Genomic DNA, 21,380 nt, shown 5'->3' with positions numbered 1-21,380 from the left:
CGAGCGCTGCACAGTAACACATAGCGTGGGAGTGCCAGAGGACTGCTGTCATCATTCCAGCCATTCGCTAGGCTCTTCTTCATGTACGCGTCTTCCGTCTCGTCTGTCGTATCGCAGATAGGCGAGGGCCCAGTGGCCTACGGTTCATACACAGTGCACCCAAGTGAGCCGCGAGGTCGAGGCCAAAGCGGGAAATAAATAAAAAAAGAGAGAATGGAAAGAGAAGCACACCGTTACATACCCACAGGAACAAAAATTGCAGAGAAGCGAAAACACACGCACGCAAGAATACATACACATACACGCGTGCACGAGCTCCGCACATCCTGCCACAGCCACGTATGCGAAGAGCCACTCGCATGCATGCAGGAGCGCATGCAGGACAGAGGAAACAGATGAAGAAGCACGAATAAACGACAAGAAGCGCGCACCACAAACAACATGCGTGCGCCGCTCACACCCATACTTTCCAGCGTTGCGGCCACTGTTGCACTTTCCACCAGTCTCTCCTCGATCGCAACAGCAAATCATGATAGCTCTCCAATGACGCTGGCGAGCTCGCCGCGGTACTTTACTAGGAGATTCAGCAGGTCAGCGTCCGATTTGCCCTCACCTACTCCCATCGCGCGGAGCTGCATCAGCTCCTCCGCATACTTCTTCGCCGGATCACTCGAGGCAGCGGCGCCCCCGCTCGTAGACGCGGCTGGAACAGGGGCGAAGTCGTCAAGGTCGTCCTCGTCGTCCAAGTCGTCTTCGGAGAGCATGTAGTCAAACGCGTCGCCGGGTGCCTTCGTGACCTCCACCCTCTCCTCCATGCTTGGCGGCTCGAAGTCTTCAGGGAGCTCCATAAGGGATTTCTCTGCGAGGCTTCTGCACTTTGCATCGAACTCGGCGCGCTTGTTACGGTACTGCACGAGGGCATCCACATTCGCAGGGGCACCGGCGTCGGAGGGATCAGGGTCGCTCCATAAAGAGACGATGGAGAGCAAGACCGAGCGGATGGTCTGCACCGGCGTCCAGCGCATCATGGCCGTTTCCTCAGAGTTCATCTCGTCCACTCCGGGAGGGTGCAGAATGGAAATGCAAACCCGCCCGTCCGCGTACACGTTTGGGTGCCAAAAAGACGAGATGACACGGAACGTGGGCGGTTCCATCGGAAATTCCTTCGGGAAAGTCAGGGATGCTTTGTACTGCCCGCCAGCGTACGGGGTGCCCTCCGGGCCGGTGAACCACACAATCCACGTAAAAAAGCTGTTGTCCTTCAGCTCCACCCGAAACCCAGCTGGCGGGTCTTTGGTCAGGTTGCGGAACTCCTTTTGAATATGCGGGAGTGCCGACATCGTTTTTCTTTTCTCGAACGCGTCCGCGCAGATGCTGATGCTGCTGAGAAGAAGATCCTTCAATCCCTCTTCTGTGGCAGGGTAATAGGACTACAACGTCTAGGGGAACTGGACTCGAATGGCCCTCGCGTAGTACAGAGAATAGCAGTGCAATAGGAAATGCAAGCCGAACTGGGGAGGGGGGGCAGTGAGTAAAGTGTGGGCAACAACTCTTTCGTTAAAATTTTCTCGCTGCCAAAGAAACGCACCAAAGAAGTGCAGCGCAGACGCGTCACAGAAAATGGGAAGAGCGCTGAGAGTTGGAAACAAAACCTCACAATGATTGCGGAGGGAAAAGGGTAACGGAAAAGGCAGAAATAAGCGCTACCGTGAAGATACACACGGCTGTGTGTGTGCGTGTGTGTGTGTAACGTAATCTCTTTTTTTCTTTTGTCGTCTGTGTCTTTTTGTGTGTTTTTTTCTCTTGCGTTTATCCCTTTCGTGGCGTCAATGGGCTGAGTTCGCCACCAAAAAAAAAACGAAATGCTGATAAGAGTGCGAGCAAGCAAAACAAAACAACAGAGAAATGGCGCAGCTACCCGGGAGGTGAAAGAAACGACCAAAGGGTAAAACGAAAACAGCAGCGACCGCAACAGCAGCAGTACAACCAGCTCAGGCTCCGTGTAACAGGAAATGACACACACACACACTCAGCGGGCCAGGAAGTCAGAGAGAGCAATGCGATTCAGAGATCGAAACGGAAAAGTCCGGGTGGCGGTGAGGTGTGTGAAGCCTGCAGGGGTGACACGTGAGCAAAAGAAGCAACCACGAGAGACCAACAAGAGAAAGAAAAAAAGAACAGGTGAAAAATAATGACGGAAAAGACTCACAGACAGGATAGGTAAAGATATCGCAAATCGCGGACAGAAACAGTCGCTATCGACTTCCTCCAGCACAGATGAGTGTGCTCACTGACTATACCCTTCGATGTTGTTCTTTAAGATGAGCTTTGGCCGTACTTTATCTTCTCGGCCCCCCCCACTCCACCATTCGCCTCCGTACAATTGTCGACAATGCTTCCTACGCAGATAGACGAGCTGGAGGTAATAGGAAAGGTAATAGATAAGTTCACCTTCCTCAGCTGATCAAGTACACTGCACTTCGACGCCAAACACAGTGATGAGCTTGGTGCTTCCTGGTTAGCTCTCTTTTGTTTTTCCTGCAGAAAACTACCCTCTGAACGGTGAGGGGAATATGGAAAATCGGCACGGTGAAACGCTTGCAGAGTATAGCGAAGAGGAAAAAGAAATGTGGCAGCTGATATCTTTTGGCCAGCGAATGCGATAGGGCAAGGCACATGCGCAGCCACAGAAATTGTGGTGCAAATGGAAGAAGAGCGAAAAGGAGGACGGAGGAAGAGCGGAGGTAAAGAAAGGCTTTCCACAAAAAAGCAATTTCAGCATCACTGATCTCGGCAATACAGCGCACGAGCTCGGCTACGCCTTGGCGCAGGCTCATCGCGTGAGCGCGAAGCGGCGGTGGGGGCATGCTACACATCACGGCGCCTGTCCGGCCACCTGCCCATCGCCCGTTCCTCACACTCCGCCCACTACCCGCTCCCATGATGCCGGGAGCCACATGGGGCATTCCCATCAGGGCGCCGCAGGCTCCCCCCTCCTCCTCTTCCTCCAGTGGGGCAGAAGTGAGGGCCCTCTCAGATACGTTCGCTTCACTCTCGCACTCGGCGCACCACAGCTGTGGCGCGAGCGTCTTCACCGCCGCAGGTCGCTCCGACGCAACGCCCCCCCCCAGGGCCTGGCACTCAGCGCCTGTGGCGCCACACCTCCGCGACCGCCCTGCGCCGTACGTGCCTGGCCCAGTCACCACCCAAGATACTGCCGCCTTGACAGGGATAGAGCGGTTGTCTGGCATCCTCGCGCACGGTGTGTGGGGATGCGGCACCGCTGAGATGCCCAACATGTTGGCATGCGTGTGCCGCCCCCCTCCCCTTCCGAACGCTATCAGGAGCCATGATGATGAGAGGGGAAAAGAGCCGGAAAAGCGTATCGAAGGCCCGTTAGGCGAGGCCCTACTCCCGCACCGAAAGAGGCGAGCCTTGGTCAACTCGTCACGGCGCGAAAAGGGTGCAGCGTACGGCTTCGTAGACAGCGGGGGATGATAGCTTAGTGGAACAAGTCGTGACCTGAACTCTCCAACAAAGTCTGCGGCTGTGACCCGTAGCGCCTCGCCTCCTCCGCTTGTTGCCCGACGAAGTACACTGCCGTGACAGATACGGCGAGCGCGTGGAGCCAAAGAGAAAAGGGGAGCTCCTCTTCGCACTGAAGCCGTCGGGCACCGTAAGAAGATGCATTGACAACAAGGCTGGGGAAGCAAAAAGTGCGACTCGAGTCAGTCAGTGCCCGATCCTCCCTTATGCGTTTGCATATGAGCGCGCTCCGGAAGCAGCCATCGGACACGTCGATTGCCCCATCTTGCGCCCTCTTGGGCATATCAGCCGCACAAAAAGAGATGAAGGACACCATATCCCTGTCCAGCTCGAGCCCCACCTCCACAGGCCGACAACCAAGCACTTCAATGATGTAAAGTCATGAACAAAGAAGAGGAGGCCGCCACCACCCCCATGACCTCACGGCTAGAAGGGCAGACGTCGCAGATATAGACAGATATTTTAAGCACAAGACTTTCCCCATTGCCACTAAAGGCACGTGCCCGGTCGAGCGACCGCGAGTCATGACGCGCACCTCAGCACGCTCGTCTTTTCACGGGCGGCGAGCGGGAAAGGTCCCCTCTACGAGCCACCCAAACCACAGGAGAGCCTGTCATGTCTGAAGAGGGGTGGCCAACGATTTTGGTTTGTGTGGCTGCTCAGCCTCTCACTCCGCTGGGCGTTGAATTACGAGTACCGACAAAGAAGTGGCATCCAGTTGTCATTCGTCCTGCTCACTTCATGGGGCGCTGGCTAGCTAACGCACCTCATGGAAACACACATGCTCAATGAACAAACCTGCAGTTCACCAGAGAGAAGTCAAAGGAGGAGGAGAGCGGCGAAGGCGAGTCGGGAAAGGTGGAGGAGAAGTGAACGCCCTGAGGGTGACCAAAGGGAAAAGCCTCGCGGCGACTAACACCACAGCCACCCGTGAAACGAACCTTCTGTCACTGGCCTCTGGCTAATGGAGTGAAGAACGTGAAGAGGGACCTACGAGCGCAAACGTGAACGCGGCCCTCGCAATGGCGAGAGAGCGTGCGCCTGACGGGACCTGCAGAGGAACACCTGCGAGAGAAACTTGACAGAGACTGCCGTTGTGAAGCCAGCGGCGCCCCCCTCCACCTGACACCCCTGCCCGACAGCGGTCGTCGAAACGAAAGCGAAACGAAAAAAAACGGGGGAACCGTAGAAGAACGTTACAAAGAAAGCGCCCATGAGAAAGAAAAAAAACTCACGCACACAAAACAGAAACTGAGAAAAGGCATGGCGCTCAACCGCACACCACCCGCGTACGCAAAAATGCGCAGAAAAGGGGATAGAGAGAGAGCGAAGAACAATATCAGATGTGACCACGGACCAAAAAAAAAGCGGAAGGCGTTTCCAGAGAAGAGAGGCAATGGAGTCGGACTCTGCACACCTGCAGCAGCAAGCGCTTAGAAGGCAAAGGCCACGTACACACGCCACATCGGAGCGCGCGCGCAAGAACGCTTGACAGCACTTGTCGATCACCTCATGGAGCACACCAAAGAACGCAGACAACAGAGAGGCGCATGCGAAGAGGCGTGAGTTGTGTACGTGTGTGCGCAAAGCGCCGTTAGTAGTCGGCCTCGCCCTCGTCAATGTCGCCGTACTGCCAGAGTTTCCGGTGCCCCTTGCGTGCAATCTCTTGCGCCGCTTCGTGGCGGTGGTAGTCCGCCGGATCTACAGTAGAGGCTCGGCGGTCCAGCAGCGCCAAGCCGCGCTGCAGTAGTGTCTCACTAAGCGACGGCGCATTCTCGTTGGTCGACAAGGTGTAGTAGACGTTTCCGAGGTTGTCGCGGTACACTGCCTTCGCCAGAACTTCGCCATCAGAGAATTCCTCGACGGCTGCGTAGGCGGCGCCAGCGAGCTCCTCACCCTGGTCAGAGGGCTTGAGGTAGGCGAGGCGGGCCAGCTTTGCAAAGGCAGGCGTGTCGCGCACTACCACGTACTCTGGGCCGCGCGGTACAGCGCGTATATTCTTCACCGGGACGCTCTCGGTGTTGCCAAAGTCAATGAACTGCACCTCTGCCTTGTCGTCGCGTGGGGCCTTGAGAACTGTGGCACGGCACCATGTTTTGTCCCCGCTGTACTGGGCAATGACACGCTCGCCCTTCTTGGGGGTGTAGCTCTCGCCAGCGACGGTGCGATTGATGAGGTCCTGAATCTGACCTTTCTTGCTGTCTTGCTCCGCGCTGTAGCCCTGCAGGTACACCGACAGTCCGTTCTCGGCGATCTCGGTGATCATGTAGGGCACAAACTTGGACTCCTCGCCGAGAACGCGGGCCAGTGCGCGGGGGCTGGCGGCGGCGCGCTCCTGCTCCATCTTCACAGCTCGCTGCGGAATCGCTCCAGCGTCAGACCAGATGTGCTTCTTCGCCCCTCGTGCAGCGCTTTCCGCGTCCACAAGCTGCTGCGCGAAAGGCAAGCGGTCTGCGTTTCCCACCGTCGCAAAGCCCTCGGCAACCAGCGCTACCGAGATGTTCGTGCCGTCTTCGAGGGCAACTGAAGAGATGAAATTACCTGCACGATCGGAGGTGAATACCTGGATGATGGCATTGCGCTGCTGCACGAGATCAATCACAAAGTCCTTTGCCTCCTGCGCGAACGGGTCCGCCTTCTCGTTCGCGTGAAAGGCGGCGGATGGCGTTATCACGCCAGCCACCTTTACGGGGATCTGAAAATTCTCTTTCGGAATGTACACACGCAGCGAGCTGGGCCCGAGCACCAGATCCACCACACCTTTTAGCGACGGAGGCCGGTTGCTCTGCATGCCACGCTGGAGGAAACTGAGGTAATAACGGCTGCGCGTCTCACCGAGGTGATTCAGCTCCAGCACCTTCACCGGCGGTGCAGGGGTGCCGCGGTGGAGGCCCTTCTGCTCGGCCTTCGCGCCATCCTCGGCAGCTGCCAGCTCGCTCGCCTTGGAGTGCTTGTCGTTGCGGCCGAGGAAGAAGGTGGCATAGCCGGCCTCCAGGAGTGCCACACCAATATTGATGCCTGTATGCTTTACCTGCACTGTCGCAGCAGGGCGGATCTCCTTCGTCTCCGGCATCACACGCGCGTACTCGACGAACGCAACCACCTTGGAACCAATGTACCGGCTGCGCAGGAACTCTTTCGCTTCCCACGCGTAGTCCTTGTAGGTGACCCGCGTCTCGGGCGAGTTGCCGTCCTGGTCCCGGTCAATGTTCTTACTACTCCGCACACCAGCCAAAGAGACACGGAATAGGTGGCCAGAGGCGTCGTCGCGGATAACAACGGTGTCGCCGTGCACCACTTGCACCAGCGTGCCAACCAACTCGGTCGGTCCCGTGTACGCCGGGCCGGGGGTGCCGTCCGGCAGTGTAGTCGGAAGGCCTACCACCTTGGGTGCCACAGGGGGCTCGCCGTCCACCGGAAAACAAGGGGCACCGTTCTCGCCCTCAGCCACCGCGGCTGGAGAGGCTTCCAGCGGCTCCACGTAGTTCTTCCAGCATCCCACGCGCTGCTTCTTGGCGGCCGCCTCAGCAGAGGCCATCTCGTCGATGCGGGTAGAAAGCGGCAGCGTCGCGTTCTGAACTTTGACATAGCCCTTGGACAGGAGCTCCTCCTGGAAGGAGCCCTTGGGGGACATGACAGAAATCATGACATTGTTGAACCCGTCAAGGCCGTCGTAGCGCACCTTCACGTTTCGGTTCTGCAGCAGGCGCTCAATGAAGAACTTGGCTTCAGCGTTGAGGGACTCGTCGTCGTTGTCCTTCGTGGTGATGCCGGTCAAGTGGGCGGCAAACTGGGTGTCACCGACCTCCTTCACGGAGAGGATCAGCACTGTCGGCGACACCACCTTCTCGACACGCGACAGGAGCAGCTGGCCTTTGATATCCTCTATTTTCTTGGCGAGCTCCTCGGGAGAGTACGATTTCATCTGGCGCACGTGCTTCGCACCATCGCCGCTAAAGAGACCTTTGCGGGCCGCACGAGCTGCAGCGGACATCTGCGAGTAGATGTCGTACAGCTCCTTCTCTATGCGCGGCGGCATACGATCGGGAAGGGTCGCCAGGCCCTCTTTGAGCAGCATGCCCGTTGCCTCCTGGTTGTTGACACCCATGATACGGCCGGCGCTACGCTGCAATGCTTCGATGTAGTAATCCTCGACAAACTGTACCTGCTTGCCAATGAAGGTGGAGCGGATCAGCTCAGCGGCCTCGTAGGCGTACGGCTCCTCCAGCGTGAATTCCCCAGTAACCGTGCGGCGTGCTAGCTTCGGTGCCTGGATGTAGCTAAGTGTAATGGCCTTGAAGGTGGGCTGGTCCGCCACCATCGGGCCCATCAGGATCATGCGATCCGCATTCTCTACCGCGTACACGACGTAGGACATTTATTACAACTGCCTATGGTCACGTGGGTGCGCCGGTGCGCTCGAGTGCCTCTGCTGTCGATTACCTCAAGGTCCTTCCCTTGGCTTGTCGTGTGAAATAGAATCGCGCGGCCGCGTAAAGAAATGGACTCGTATCGTGGTGTTGTTGCGTACCTCGAACTGTGTGTGTGTCCTTTGCGCTCGCTGATTCAGTGAGTTTTGGCTGGGGATAGTGGTGAGACAAATTATATATACTGCGTATACACAGTCGGCGTCGGCCGAATCGGGAACATGTGGACGTTGGTATTCGTGCCAATGCACAGAGAGCGAAAATATCGGTGCGAACGATACGAACGAAAAAAAGGATGCAGGTGACGTGAGATGGAGTAAGAGGGTGCAAAGGTAGACTCCTCGGGAGAAGGGATAGAGACACCTGCGCGCACGTTCAGCGGGGAGGCCCCAGATGGCATCGCAGGATTCGCGCCGCGGGCTGACTTCTGTAGTTGTGCTTCTCCTCAGAGTACTGCTCCCGTGGGCAGCGCACCAAAGAGAGATGAAGCGGCTGGCGGAACGGGTGGATGCTGTGGAAGGAACGAGGAGGGGGTGGAGATCGGGGAGTCGCTGCCGTTGGTGCACAGCAGAAGACGAGGCAATAGAAAAACGGCGTGGAGTACTGAGTAGGAGCGGACGAAGGGGAGAGCAGCCAACACGAAAACGGAGATGTACCTCTATGTATCCAACTTCGAGCTGTACAGCCACAGCTGGTCGCTTCATTTAGGTGCGTGTGCGTGTGTGTGTGCGTGTATGTATGGAGGGGAGGGAAGAGGGTCGCTCATCCTCAAGTGAATCATGAAGGGAAGAAGGCAGCGGGCGAACAACCTGCGCGCCGTGGCTGCCTCGACAGAATACCCCCTGCCGCTCCAGCGGCATCCTTGTTCAGCATCGGTGGATGAGCGTTGTGGAATGATCTTCAGCGACGTCGATGTGACGACACGTGCGGCTGGCCAAGTCGGAAGGCATCATCAACGCTTCCTCCGCCGCTTTCCCTCTGTACACATCAAGAAGTCGCATGTGGGCAGCAGAGAGCGGCGCAAGAAATGGCAGCGTCACGGCGTCCCCCAGTGCACGCCGAATCGCCACAAGGACCAACACCGCGCATCGCCTCACAGAAACGTGACAGTGGCTGAGGCAACAGTTCAGCGCCGCGACAACGCGATGGAGTACCGAAGAGGTCAAGAAGGAAGCGCGCTGATACCCGGAGCCGCCTGGTACCGGCCCTAGCCCATTGGTATCCCTTTCCACACCTCCTAGCGCTGGCTGCGCTTGCACCAGGACTCGAGAGATCGCCTGCATAAGATGCAGCCAGCCTGGCGTCGCGGCATCTCTCATGGGGCCCTCCAACCACCGCATAACGCAACTGGTGATGGCGCTGAGGACAAGATCAGCTGGTAGCTGCGCAGTGGTGAGAACCGTTTCGATGCATGCCGCCGCCTGCACCTGCACCTCTACAAACGGGTCGTCGAGGCCGCATCGGCAGATGCGCAACGCGCGAGCGAGCTGACGCGCCACCGCCGGCCTGGCAGCTGGCCACTCCAATAGCGCGTGCAGCGCCGCCAGCTCAGCCCATCGTACGCTGTGGTGCATCTCCACTTCCATACCGCAGAGCTCCCGCTCCCAGTGCCCCAAAAGTCGCTCCACCTCCTCCGGCACACAACTCAGGCGATTTACGTCCGTTGACTTCTCCGAGGCGGTGGCGCTGGCAGCGCGTAGCGCTGCCGCCAATGACAGCAGCGCACTGCGCCAACCCTCCACGTCTCTGTAAGCTGACCGCTGCTGCAGAAAGTGAGCGACAGCGTCTCTATGACCCTCTACACTCGGTGAGGGGCGCCGCGGGGAAGTCGCATCAGCAACGCTGTGGTCGTCGAACGCATCGACGGTAGACGGCTGCGCAAGAATGGGCAGCAACACGGGGCTGAGCCCAGGGGCTGCACCGTCTACTGCGTCTTCTGGGAGCGCTCGAGCCGCCCCTGATGGCGGAGGGCCGTTTCGGTCGACCCAGAGGAGCTCGTACAGTTGCCTAGAGGCATTCTGCAGCGCACGATTACTCAGAGGCCTCACCTCCGACGCACCACCGTCCTTGACCAGTTGGCCCTCTGTACCGGCGCGCGAGTTGCCAGCTGCCGCGACACCCCTGTCCGGAATCGTGCAGGTCTTCAGCTCCTCGGCAAACGGGCAACGCAAAGGCACTTTATCTGTTGCAAAGACGCTCGAAAGCTGTCCCTTCCAGTGCTGCTCGACCAAGCCAAAGCTCTCGCGTAGCGCCACACGCACCTCCCCCTGCTCGGACGGCGGGAGTCGCTCTACTACCTGCCGAAAGGATTCGGGGGACACAAGGAACGCTGCGCCAAGCGCAGCGAGCCAGCTCCGCTTTGCTGCCCCGGCACCTGTTCTTTGGTTTCGCTTCTCGGAACGACTCTTCAGCGCGCGCAGGTGAGCTAAAATGCCGCGCGCGGCAATGCCCATAGCGGATATCTCAGCGAACAGAGAGGGATGTACGCGCATCACATAGTGAAGAAGTTCAGCGCAGTGCTGAGCGACGGCGTCGACGCTACTGAAGTCGTCAGCGGCGCGCAATACCGCCTCCAGCACTTCCCGTCGCGGTTCGTGGATGCACACAATGCAGCTGAGCAAGCGACGAGCACCAGCGCACACAACGGGTCGCGCGTGACTCATGTTGCGAACGAGTGCACCGATCAGGGAGTGAAGGAGATGGTGCAACACGTTCTGCGTAGCAGTCGGTGCTCGCGCCATGAGTGTGCCCAGACAATGCTGTGCCCCCTCTGCCACTCGGGGATGAACGTCCTGCACACAGACAAGCAGTCCGGTCAGCAGCTGCAGCACGTCTTCGCTCGTCAGGGAGCCGCTCTCGCACAATCTCTGACCTTGAAGGACGGCAGCACGTCGAACGGACCAGTCAGTGCTTTTCATCGATAGGAGGAAAGGCATGCCACTACCGGTTTGAGTTGCCGCTGCGTGCAGATGCGCAGACGCACCACCCACAGTACGAGCCCCCGCTACACGGGTGTGCGAGTGCGGCACCTGCAGAGCACCTTCCAGCTCCTGGGAAAAAACTGCCTCTTTTGTCGACCGCAACAGCTGTCGATGCGCCTTGCGTGGAGACGTCACGCGTCCCGCCCGCGCGCGCGCCCGGCTTGCCGCGGCGCATTGCAGGTCGTCCTTTAACGTGACGGTGCGGGATGTGTGGGCGACGTCCAAGATGCGTGACGCCTGACGCGCAGAGCTGCTGTGCCTGGGTGGCGACGGCGATGGTATAGGCGAGGTCGGTGAGGACTCCACCGCCTTTAGCTCCTGCATCGCATCCCTGCGTTCGGCGGCTACCTGGCGCTGAAGGCTCGGAGGCAGCGCGCGAAGAAGTGCGCCGGTGGAGGCTGGCTCCAAGATGTGTAGGGCCCAGAAGCACCGCCGCACCGAATACCGGACCTTGGCGTCGGCGTCGCGCATGCGATCACCGATCACGCGATGGAGGGCCTCCGTATATTCTTTGACGGAGAGCTGCAGCGGCGTTCCCTTGGCCGCTTGCAAGTAACAGCACAGCACCTCCGCAGCACAACGGCGCACGGCTGCGCTGGACGCACCGCAGTCGCTCAAGAGGCTGTTTACGCCCTCGAGGGTCAGCATACATTTCTGCGCCACGGCGCGCAGTGCGCACATCGCCGCGGCGGACACTGCCGACGCCACAGAAGAACCGGCGGCCAGCCTCAGAAAGCAGGGAAGAAACCAAGAACATACAATAGCAACAGCAGCCCGATTGGCGCCATGCTGCAGGAGCGTTTGAACCACGCTTATCGCTGCGAGGGCGATGGGCGCGCGTCGACTTTGCATCGAGTGCAGCAGACCGTTTCGCAGATAGAGAGACATCCAGCCCACAAAAGCAGTCCGACTCGAAATGTCGCTGACGAGCAGACGCGCGACCTCCTCCAGCAGCCGAACGTGGAGGTGCCAATCGCGCAGCGGCTGCCGCAGTGCGATCGCAGCCTTATTCTGTCGCTGCTCTTCGACGATGGCGTCGCCAAGCAGCTGCACGCGTCGTAGAACCTCCTCATCTGTCATGGTCACGATTGATGTGTGAGCCATGATGATCGTACTCTGGTGCCTGCCCCCGCCCGTTGACGGAACAAAGCGGTGTGCGCTGAACAACTCTAGCACGCCTTCCTTCAGTATTTCTCAGGCGGGGAGGGAGGACTGGCGGCACAACGATGTAGGTCCACGAGGCTTCTCGAAGTCCCTCTCTCTTTCCTCGCGCCTGTCCAACGGCTGCGCAGAATATTGAGCGAGGTGCCGTGCCCTGGCCCAAAGGTCAGATTTGGATGGGAGAGCCCCCCCACCCCACTGTGAGTGCGAAGGTGCGCGTGTGCCTCGCTCCAACATGGGAGCGCCATGGCAAGGAGGGCCGTGTGTGTGCGATTACACCCAAAGGGATAGAACCAAGAGGAAACGAGCAGACCCAAGTCGACAATGAGGATGAACATAACAGAAAACGCCGAGAGCTACGGCGACGTGCTGGCCAAAGCTACTAATCCTACGCATACAGAAGTTCAGCGCGGGACTACTCTGGCCCTCTTCGCCTCACGGCAACGCTTCGCGAGGCCCAGCTGAGTAAGAATGCCAAGAGCGTGAAGCATACGAAAAAGGAAGTGGTTTTTTTTGGGGGGGGTGCACCGCTCCCCCCTGTTGCCCCTCATATTGAGCCACGCGCCCAGCACTGCTCGACGGCTGCCCAGTAAGCCCGTCTATCTCCTTGTCCAACTCTCAGCGGCTTTACCTCCTGCTACGTCCCTTGTTCATTCGAAGGTGAGCCTGCAGAGAGCCCGGCGCACACCTAAACAACATTTTCGGCGACCACCGCCTCAACGCCGCGTCACGCCATTACTGTAGGCCATTGATGGAGGCAGGGGAAGTAGGGAAAGGAGAGGAGAATGTGCTTCTCAGGGACGGGAAGATGATCTGTAGCGCCCGAGAAACTGGAGAGGTGGCGCAGGCGCAAGGCCGCCATACGCCTGCGCTACCCGCGCTCCCGTTAAGCGTTTCACAAGAAAAAAGTGTCTCCGCAACGACGCCCTCTGTACCGCAGCTTGGCATACCTCTGAAGGTACTGCGGCTCGGCCACATGGTCACAGAAAGGCAGCTATGACGGTTCGACGCTTCTCATAAGCTCCGCGACCGCCCGCACCGCTGTATCCATACAGGTGCTACGACTGCCTGCTGCGAGCGTGTCACGCCTTCCAACACCAGACCACTGCGCGGTGGTGACGGCGGAGGCGTCGCCGACAAACACATTTGCAAGCCCGTCCACCCGCGAAGAGCAGGTCGCCGAGGATGAGGAGGCCAAAAAAGCTTCGCTGCTGCCACTAGCAAACCCAAGCCAATACGCGTGCGCGTCGACATAGCGGCGCATGTACCACTCTGTCTCCGTGATGCTGTGCGACCACTCGAGGAGTGCCTTCAGCTCCGACTTCCCGCGGGCCGACAGTTTCGACGGCGGCAGCCGGGAAAGTTGCGCAAGGCGAACCGCCTTCGCCTTGTCGCGGGGTACCAGAAGCGTGAAGTCGGTCGATTCAACACCGGGCCTCAGCGCTAGACTCGCCAGCGGTTTGGCTTGCGTCAGGCGGCGGCACTCCTTGATACCCAAAAGAAATGCATCCTGGACCATGCGGTGCACCTTCTCGGGCAAGGAGCAGGCGGTATGATGAGCGCAGAGCGCGCGGGCACCCGCTGCACCTGGCGGGGTCACCTCCTTGTCCACCTCCAGCGTGTGCTCCAAGCCATCAATGCCCTGAAAAACTAGAAGCATTGTAAAGGCCTGCAACGGGGTACCGAGAACCGTGTCCCATCCCATACTCCTGAAGCGCGCAGCATCGCGCCCACCGAAAGGGAGAAACATGACACGCAGCTCTGCCTGTGAGGAGATGTGCGGCAGCGACAGCGAAAGGACAGTGTCGCACAGCGGTGTCAAGTAGAGGCCTTTCTGAGTGAGCCACCACATCACAGTGGCCTTCACATCCCGGGTGTTGAAGCCGTCGGCTGACACGCCGTGCACCGCGGAAAAGATGAGCGGTAGCGCCAGCGCATCGCGCAGAGGCACTCTGGCCGGCGGCGGTTTCGGCAAGCGCAGAGCGCCGTGCATCGCCACTCTGTGTAGCAGACGTGGGCTCTGTAGAGCGCCGGCGGCAATGACAACGCCCCTTCTAACAGGAATGGAGGTGGTTGCAGATGCATCGCCGCGGGTGGGGCGCGCCTGCACACCTATCGCGCGCGCCCCACGCTCCATCACTTCACCGTCCCCCTCCGCTGCTAGGTCAACGTTCACTGCCGTATATCCTGTCAACACGCTCAGTCGTCGATTCACCACATCTGGTGCGATGTCGCCCAGCAGAGCAGAGGGCGACGCGAGACGCCTACCATCGCTGTCGAGGTAAAGGCACAACGGATATACGGTCTCTCGCTTGGCAGGCACGGATGCAGTGGGTAGGTACGGGGCAGCTCGCTTGCTGCTCTTCACAGACTCCGCAAAGGCCCAGGAGAGAGGGTTTCGGACGGCTGCAAAGCGTACCGGCAGGCGAGTCCACGGTGGCTGTGCGGCATCGCGGCTCGTTGAGGCTCTAGGAGAAGCATCCCTAGTGGGCGACGTCTCCTCGGCCACGACTGGCCATATAGAGCTCAGGTGCATGCCCCAGTCCAACTGCGCTGTGCCGCCCAGGCCTCCGCCACGGGGATAGGGCGTGTACTGCAGCAGAAAGTTTCGATTTGCCTTCGCCTCTGCAGCACCCGCCGTTGCACGGCCCCGAGTCGCAGGGGCCTCCCCGAGGTCCTCCTCAGCGTTGAGGAATTGCCAGGGGCGCTGGGCGAGGTATCCTTCATCGGCCGTGAAGCCTAGAAAGGTGGGGCGCGCGCCTTTAGCCAGCGCCCCCGGCGGGACCCGGACGAGGTCCGGCGCAAACAACAGTAACCGGTCGCGTCGTCCAAGCTGGAAGAGGAAGGCCCCGGCAGACGCCGGCTGCGGGTCACCCCCGCTTTCGACCAGAACAACGTGGGACGTGTCCGTGCGGCGTAGCAACTCAGCTGCGGCGGCAAGCCCCGCAGTGCCCCCGCCAATCACCACATAGTCTGCAGCAGGGAGGCCGACAGTTGTGCGGTAGCTCTGATACGAGGGTCGCAGCTGATTCGTCGAACGGGGACGAAAGTTAAGGTACCACCAGACGAGGAACACCACCAATAAGACTGCCACTGCAATAAGCATGTCTTCAGAGATTCACCAGAGGAATCAGGGCAGAGGAGGTCCGAGATCCATTTAATAACTGCTGTAGGTGCAACTCGGAGAGTGCGTGTTAGGGCTCTGACGACGAAACCACCGCCACCACTTTGACGTCTACAGCGACATAAAGAAGCGGCAGACAGACAAGGATGAGAAAGAGAAACTGAGAGCTCAGGTAGTGATACAGAGGGAATAGAGCCTGAGGGAATGGCCAAGGCGACATGGAGCAGAGCCGCGGTGAATCGCCCTCAATAAGGGTGAGATGCGCGAAACAATACATGTGCCATGCCGTCAGGCAAAGAGGAGCGGAGAAGGCGTAAGCTCGTCAGTGGAATTGATTTATTCGCTGTTGGTGCATCACTGACCTCGGCAATACAGCGCACGAGCTCGGCTACGCCTTGGCGCAGGCTCATCGCGTGAGCGCGAAGCGGCGGTGGGGGCATGCTACACATCACGGCGCCTGTCCGGCCACCTGCCCATCGCCCGTTCCTCACACTCCGCCCACTACCCGCTCCCATGATGCCGGGAGCCACATGGGGCATTCCCATCAGGGCGCCGCAGGCTCCCCCCTCCTCCTCTTCCTCCAGTGGGGCAGAAGTGAGGGCCCTCTCAGATACGTTCGCTTCACTCTCGCACTCGGCGCACCACAGCTGTGGCGCGAGCGTCTTCACCGCCGCAGGTCGCTCCGACGCAACGCCCCCCCCCAGGGCCTGGCACTCAGCGCCTGTGGCGCCACACCTCCGCGACCGCCCTGCGCCGTACGTGCCTGGCCCAGTCACCACCCAAGATACTGCCGCCTTGACAGGGATAGAGCGGTTGTCTGGCATCCTCGCGCACGGTGTGTGGGGATGCGGCACCGCTGAGATGCCCAACATGTTGGCATGCGTGTGCCGCCCCCCTCCCCTTCCGAACGCTATCAGAGAAAGTCCGCGGCGTTAGTCGCAAAAACAGGAAGAAAGGGAGAGGAAGAGATAAGCGCATCATTGAATGGGTTCACGGGAGTAAAGTCGCTGGCGCTACAGCGTGCCTCTCAACGCCCAGATAGAGAGAGCGAACGCTGCAAGCAAGGGGCTATTGCCGCCTTCCCCCACTAGCCCCTTGCTTGATTCCGCATCTGCCTCTGTGCGAGCGATGTTTCTTCGCGCGCAGGAAGCGCTCGACATCCTCTCGGGGAGTACACACAAATTCTGTGGCGCGCTTGCCCACTAAAAATGCGCACGTGTACACCCCCACCACCACTGGCCTTTGCTGTATAGCCATATAGGCATGCATGTGTTCCATAGCAATGCGGAGCTGCCCGTATATGGGTGAGGGCAGAGAGGAAGCGACAAGATCTTTAGCCGACCAGATCGTCTTCCCATCACGGCCGTGGCTCGACGCGTGTCGGCGGTTCAGCTCACGCTTTCCGCGTCGTAAGGGTGGCTTGTCTCATCTCTTTCGGCCATTTCGTTTCTTAGAGCGCTGGAATCGATGATGCGGTGAAAATGATAGAGTACATGTCCTTAACGCTCTAGTCTTTCCTCTCCGCCCATTCCATCTCACCCTCCTGCACACATGGATGCTTGTCGAGCCCCCATATTCTCTGGAGACCCCCGTTGCTCTCCGGAACTTCTTCTCGCCCCTCCCCAGCGTCCCCCCGCCATCTCCGGATTGACCAAGAAAAGGGCCAGCGAAAACAAAGAGAGGGCACACGCACGCATAAAAACAGAAGTGCAACAAGGAAAATAAAGGATGAGACGAACGTGACTATCGAAAATACTGCCAATACCAATGGAAGGAGTGTGCGTTTCAGCTGGCAGCATCACCAACCACAGCAGGGTGAGGTGAGGGCGGCAGCGTGGGGTGTGAAAGGCGCACCACAGAACAGCACAAACTGCAGCACGATCCCCTCTTGGTTACTTCTTGTTTATCCCTACACCTCCTCATTGGAAGAGAGCGTGCGTGTAAGGAAGAGAGGAGCGAAAAAAAAAAGTGGCGCGAAACAAGACGAAGGGAAGGTGCGTGCATGCGTGTGTAAATATGTATATATAAAAATAGATGTATATGTGCGCTGCCGGCTTTCAGATAATCCATGAAATTAAAAAGAGGCGCAAGAAAGGTGACGGAGCAAAAGAAAAAAAGGGTAAAGATGTCCCGATACGCAAGCGCCTAAAACATAGATGGCCCACTGCACGGACCCACCGACATGAAGAGAGAGGTGAGCACGCATACACACGCACACCCGCTCAAAGCCGTGCACACAACGTGTCCACATCTTCCCACAAATCCAACTAAGAGCACATGCACACACGCACGCATACACACACATCCAAAAAAAAAAGGAAAGCGACACATTGGCGACGAAAAAAACGGATTTTCTCTTTGTTTTTTTAGTGGTGCACACACACCAAAGAAATGAGATATTGTGAGGGTGAGAAGAACGGATCGGGTCACCGAAACAAGACGAAAAAGAAAAGGGGTGAAAGGGTGAACACGACGAGGAAAAAAAAACGGAAAAGCAATGATAAAACTCTTCACCAGAAAAAAAAGGAGGAGGGGGAGGGGGGAGGCAAACACCGCTGATGGTACACACACGCACACACACAAAAATGCACAAAAGAAAACAGACAATCGAGAGACATCTTCGACTACAGTGCCATTTCCTTTTTTTGGAGAGGTATAGAAAAAAATGGCCCTCTACGGCGCTCACGACTACGGTTCAGCGACGCCAGCGAGAGGAGGTGGAGGAGGACGAGGAAGAGAAAGGGGAAGTGGAAGAGGGGGGACATTTAAGAAAGAATCCATGGCGAGTACACACATATGCAGAGAGACGAAAAAAAAAAGAAAACAGCATCCAAAGAGAGAGCTCAGTTTGGACGTAGGGTGAAAAGGGACAGAGACAAAACAGATAAGATGAGGGAGAAAAGAGAAGGCAGTCGTCAGGAGGAAAGCAGGCAGGGAACAAAAGCAGTAACACTTCCGTGAACCAGACAAGAAAAAAAAATTAACAGTTTCATAAAGAACGAGAGCAGGTGTGCATGCGAATATTGTAGGTTCGTATGACAGCGTGAAGGCATGCCGATCATGCTATATGTTCTCACGTACCCGTGTGCCAACTCACCAGCACACGTCGATCGGCGGGAAGAAGTGAATATCTCCGTCAGGGATGAGATGGAGCAGAGATGGCAGTGGCTCTCTTGGCCCAAGCATCCGCTCCGGCCCCGTTTGGCCGACGTCACACAAAGCCGCACGTCACACACATCCACAGCCAAAGAACACAGCAGCTGTGTAGACCGGAGGTCAAGCTGAATATAAAACAAAAAGTTGCACCTTTACTTTAGCGAGGCCACCCAACCCCCCAACGAAATATCACAGCCCCGTTTGCATCGGCATTTCACTTCTAATAAATCCTTCACTGTTCTGCTGTCTCTCCTTTGTCGCCGGCACCTCCCTCCCTCTAAGCCCACGGGAAAAAAGCCTCTAACGAAAACCCGATAGCGCGGAGACATACAACGGCCCCTCTTTCGCCCTCTCCATACCCGCTCCCCAAGTCTACTACACGACGTGCCGTGCCCAAACGTCTATGCACATACAGTCACGGCTCCCCCCGCCTCCTCCGCTGCGCGGCAGCAGCAGCAGCGACACCGCAGCCGTCCAGCTGACGCGGCCGTCCAACGGGCCTGCCCCCTCGCTGCCCTGCCCACCTCCCCTCCTCGCATGCATACCGCGCGGTCGGCGCCGCGCCTTCCCACCAGGTGTCGGATGCGAGGCGGAGGTGGCGGGGCCGCGAGTGCGCAGGCGTCTGCGCGCGACCAGCTCCCGCCCGGGGCCATCGCCAGGCGGCACAGGCACACGGCGCCTCACGCTCGGCTCCCTGCCATCTCGCGAGCCCCGCAGCCGCGCTCCTGGGCATGGCCCCGCCGCCACCAAGCGTCCACCAGGGTAGCCGCCCGCAGCGCGCTTCCAGCAGATGGTCGCCAGGCCGATAGCAACAGTCACTGGGCACCTTCGGGGTCCTCGCCGGTCCAGTCGCCCCTGCAGCAGGCTCAGCCTCAGCTCCGCCGCTTCACACTCAGCGCAATAGGAGCAAGCAGAGGAGGGGCTGCAGCCTCTTGGCGCTGCGGCTGTTGGCTGCGGAAGGTCAGAAGGCGCCGCGGCCCCGCTCCTGAGTCGCTGCCCGCTTGATGGAGAGTGAAACGATGGGTAAACGACTCATTTTATGCTCATTGCTGCAGTGACTCCCTTGCGCACACGCGCACACACAGACACAGACAGACGGACAAGCCCACACTCCTCGCGTAGTCTGACGAGTCGGAGGCTTCCGAGTCAGGCGCCGCATAGACTCGCTCTGCAGCATTGATAGCCAGAGGCCCACAAGCGGAGGTGGAAAGAAAAAAAAGAAAGGGCACTCAGTCCTCAGCGCGGCCGAAAGTGAAGCTCTCCAAGGCTTCGCGGTACTCAGCATCAGGCATATTGCTGAACGAGGAATGGCGAATGTCCTCCGGCTCAACCTGATGGCGGCTGAGAGTAAGGCTGTGAAGATCGGGATCTGCCCGCTTTGAGATCTCGGCCAGGGATGAGCGGTGTGCCACCATCAGCTCTTGCGGGGTCATTCCTGGTACGTTTGAGCGCGAGTTCATCAAGTTGGACGGCATATCATCGTCCTTCTCCGAATGGCCGCCACAGCTGTAGGTGCGCTGGAAGGTGGCCACGCAAAAGGGCTGGTCTTCAACATCCGCCAGGACGTTAGAGCTCTTGCTATGAGACGGCTTCATGGCTGGCATACAGCAGTTTAGGCTTTTTTTGGGAGGGTAGGGGAAGCCCTTCACACGTGCTCTGTGGTAGGTGATGGGTGCGGTAGGCAGAAGGTGTAAATACGATGAGGAGCTCCACAAGAGGGCAGGTGACCGTGTACACGAAGAGTGAACGACGGGCAGAGATGGACAACCGCAACAGACAAGCAGCAATACCGGGAAGCAGTGCACGGAAAGACAAGGAAGGAAACTGATACGCTGAGCCCAGTTAACGTGATAAAAGGGTTCAAGGATTACCTTAACGTTTTGCCCCTCACGTGGCTGCTGCCGATCTGGATGCAGCCTCGCTGACGAGCGATGTTGTTGTTCGTGTGTGATGCCTGAAAGGAACAAAGAAACGAGGAGATAGAGCGGCAGCAGTGGCAGCGAAAGAGAGCGCAGAAGATGAGATGAAACGAAACGGCAGAATCCAACGCAGCGAGTACAGAGAGCGCAACGCACACACACACACGCAGGCAGCAACTCAGCTACAAGAAAGGAGGAGTGCGCGAGGGAGTACACCCACACTGTGCGCGACAGAAAAGTGAGCGCAGGACTTCAGGTCGAGGAAAGAGAGATGCAAACAAAAAAGACCAAACGGCGAGAGAGGAGACGAGAGCGGAAAGCGGGCCGCAAGATGGCAGCAGTGACAGAAAACGGCAACCGTTTTATAGATGGCAACACGCCAATAATTAAAACCTAAACCGTCAAAGAGACGTCTAGTGATACGGTGACGGAGTTGGGGATGGGGGTGAGAAGGGTACGCGAAGAGGAGGCGAACAGCACTGGAATAGAAGACGATAGACGCGGGGGCAGAAAAGCGAGAGAGAGAGAGACAGGAAGAGACGGCGGCACGCTTCTATTCTCGGTGGGGAGGGGTGGGAGTGGAGAACAGGGGCGTGATGAGGTGGGAAAAGAGCTGCGACGGAGGCAGATATGCGAAAGAGGGTATGGCAAGACCGAAAGAAGAGGCGATGTGAGTGATGGGCGCGTTTCGTGTCGTCGTTGCTCGCGCAGTCTTTCGTGTGCTCCGCAGAATAGGGTGGAAGGAGAAGGATGCTTCGGCGCTTTACTGGCTTAACCCAGTCGGAGTGCAGGGGGTGGTGAAGGGGGTGCACAAAGCGCGGATATGGAGAAGATGAGTGTTGGGGAAGAGGTAGAGCAGCTGAAAGGGAATGTGAGACGCATGCCCTTGAGAAGGGCGTGCACTAGCGCCGCTGGAAGTAGCCATGGCCACACTGCAACGGTCTCTTGAGGCACCGCACCCCTTACGATCGATGCGACTAGCGTACTCGTAAACAAAGCGCGCCGGTCCGCCATGCACAGGCTCGGCACTCTCCTTTGAGCATCCCACCCTTTACAACACTGAGGG

At 58.4% G+C, this 21,380-nt stretch overlaps 5 protein-coding genes across 5 annotated transcripts; all 5 read right to left on the bottom strand.

The window, feature by feature from the left end:
- Positions 1-527: 527 nt before the first annotated feature.
- Positions 528-1,340, bottom strand: LSCM1_01739 (uncharacterized protein; the record flags this gene model as incomplete). The annotated part of the gene is made up of 1 exon (XM_067319339.1): positions 528-1,340. The coding sequence occupies one exon, from the start codon at positions 1,338-1,340 to the stop codon at positions 528-530; it is 813 nt and encodes a 270-aa protein (XP_067175888.1).
- A 3,800-nt stretch (positions 1,341-5,140) lies between these two features.
- Positions 5,141-7,924, bottom strand: LSCM1_01738 (uncharacterized protein; the record flags this gene model as incomplete). Its single annotated transcript, XM_067319338.1, has 1 exon — positions 5,141-7,924. One exon carries the CDS (start codon positions 7,922-7,924, stop codon positions 5,141-5,143), a length of 2,784 nt encoding a protein of 927 aa, XP_067175887.1.
- A 915-nt stretch (positions 7,925-8,839) lies between these two features.
- On the bottom strand, positions 8,840-12,058 carry LSCM1_01737 (uncharacterized protein; the record flags this gene model as incomplete). Its single annotated transcript, XM_067319337.1, has 1 exon — positions 8,840-12,058. One exon carries the CDS (start codon positions 12,056-12,058, stop codon positions 8,840-8,842), a length of 3,219 nt encoding a protein of 1,072 aa, XP_067175886.1.
- Positions 12,059-13,109: 1,051 nt separating this feature from the next.
- LSCM1_01736 (uncharacterized protein) lies at positions 13,110-15,221 on the bottom strand (the record flags this gene model as incomplete). The annotated part of the gene is made up of 1 exon (XM_067319336.1): positions 13,110-15,221. The coding sequence occupies one exon, from the start codon at positions 15,219-15,221 to the stop codon at positions 13,110-13,112; it is 2,112 nt and encodes a 703-aa protein (XP_067175885.1).
- Positions 15,222-19,624: 4,403 nt separating this feature from the next.
- On the bottom strand, positions 19,625-19,999 carry LSCM1_01735 (uncharacterized protein; the record flags this gene model as incomplete). Its single annotated transcript, XM_067319335.1, has 1 exon — positions 19,625-19,999. The coding sequence occupies one exon, from the start codon at positions 19,997-19,999 to the stop codon at positions 19,625-19,627; it is 375 nt and encodes a 124-aa protein (XP_067175884.1).
- Between the last annotated feature and the right edge of the window lie 1,381 nt (positions 20,000-21,380).

Source organism: Leishmania martiniquensis, chromosome 32 (assembly GCF_017916325.1).
Source record: "Leishmania martiniquensis isolate LSCM1 chromosome 32, whole genome shotgun sequence".
NCBI classification, from domain to species: Eukaryota; Euglenozoa; class Kinetoplastea; order Trypanosomatida; family Trypanosomatidae; genus Leishmania; species Leishmania martiniquensis.
Note: the sequence above shows the minus strand (reverse complement) of the source record. Positions and strands in the feature narration are given on the sequence as shown.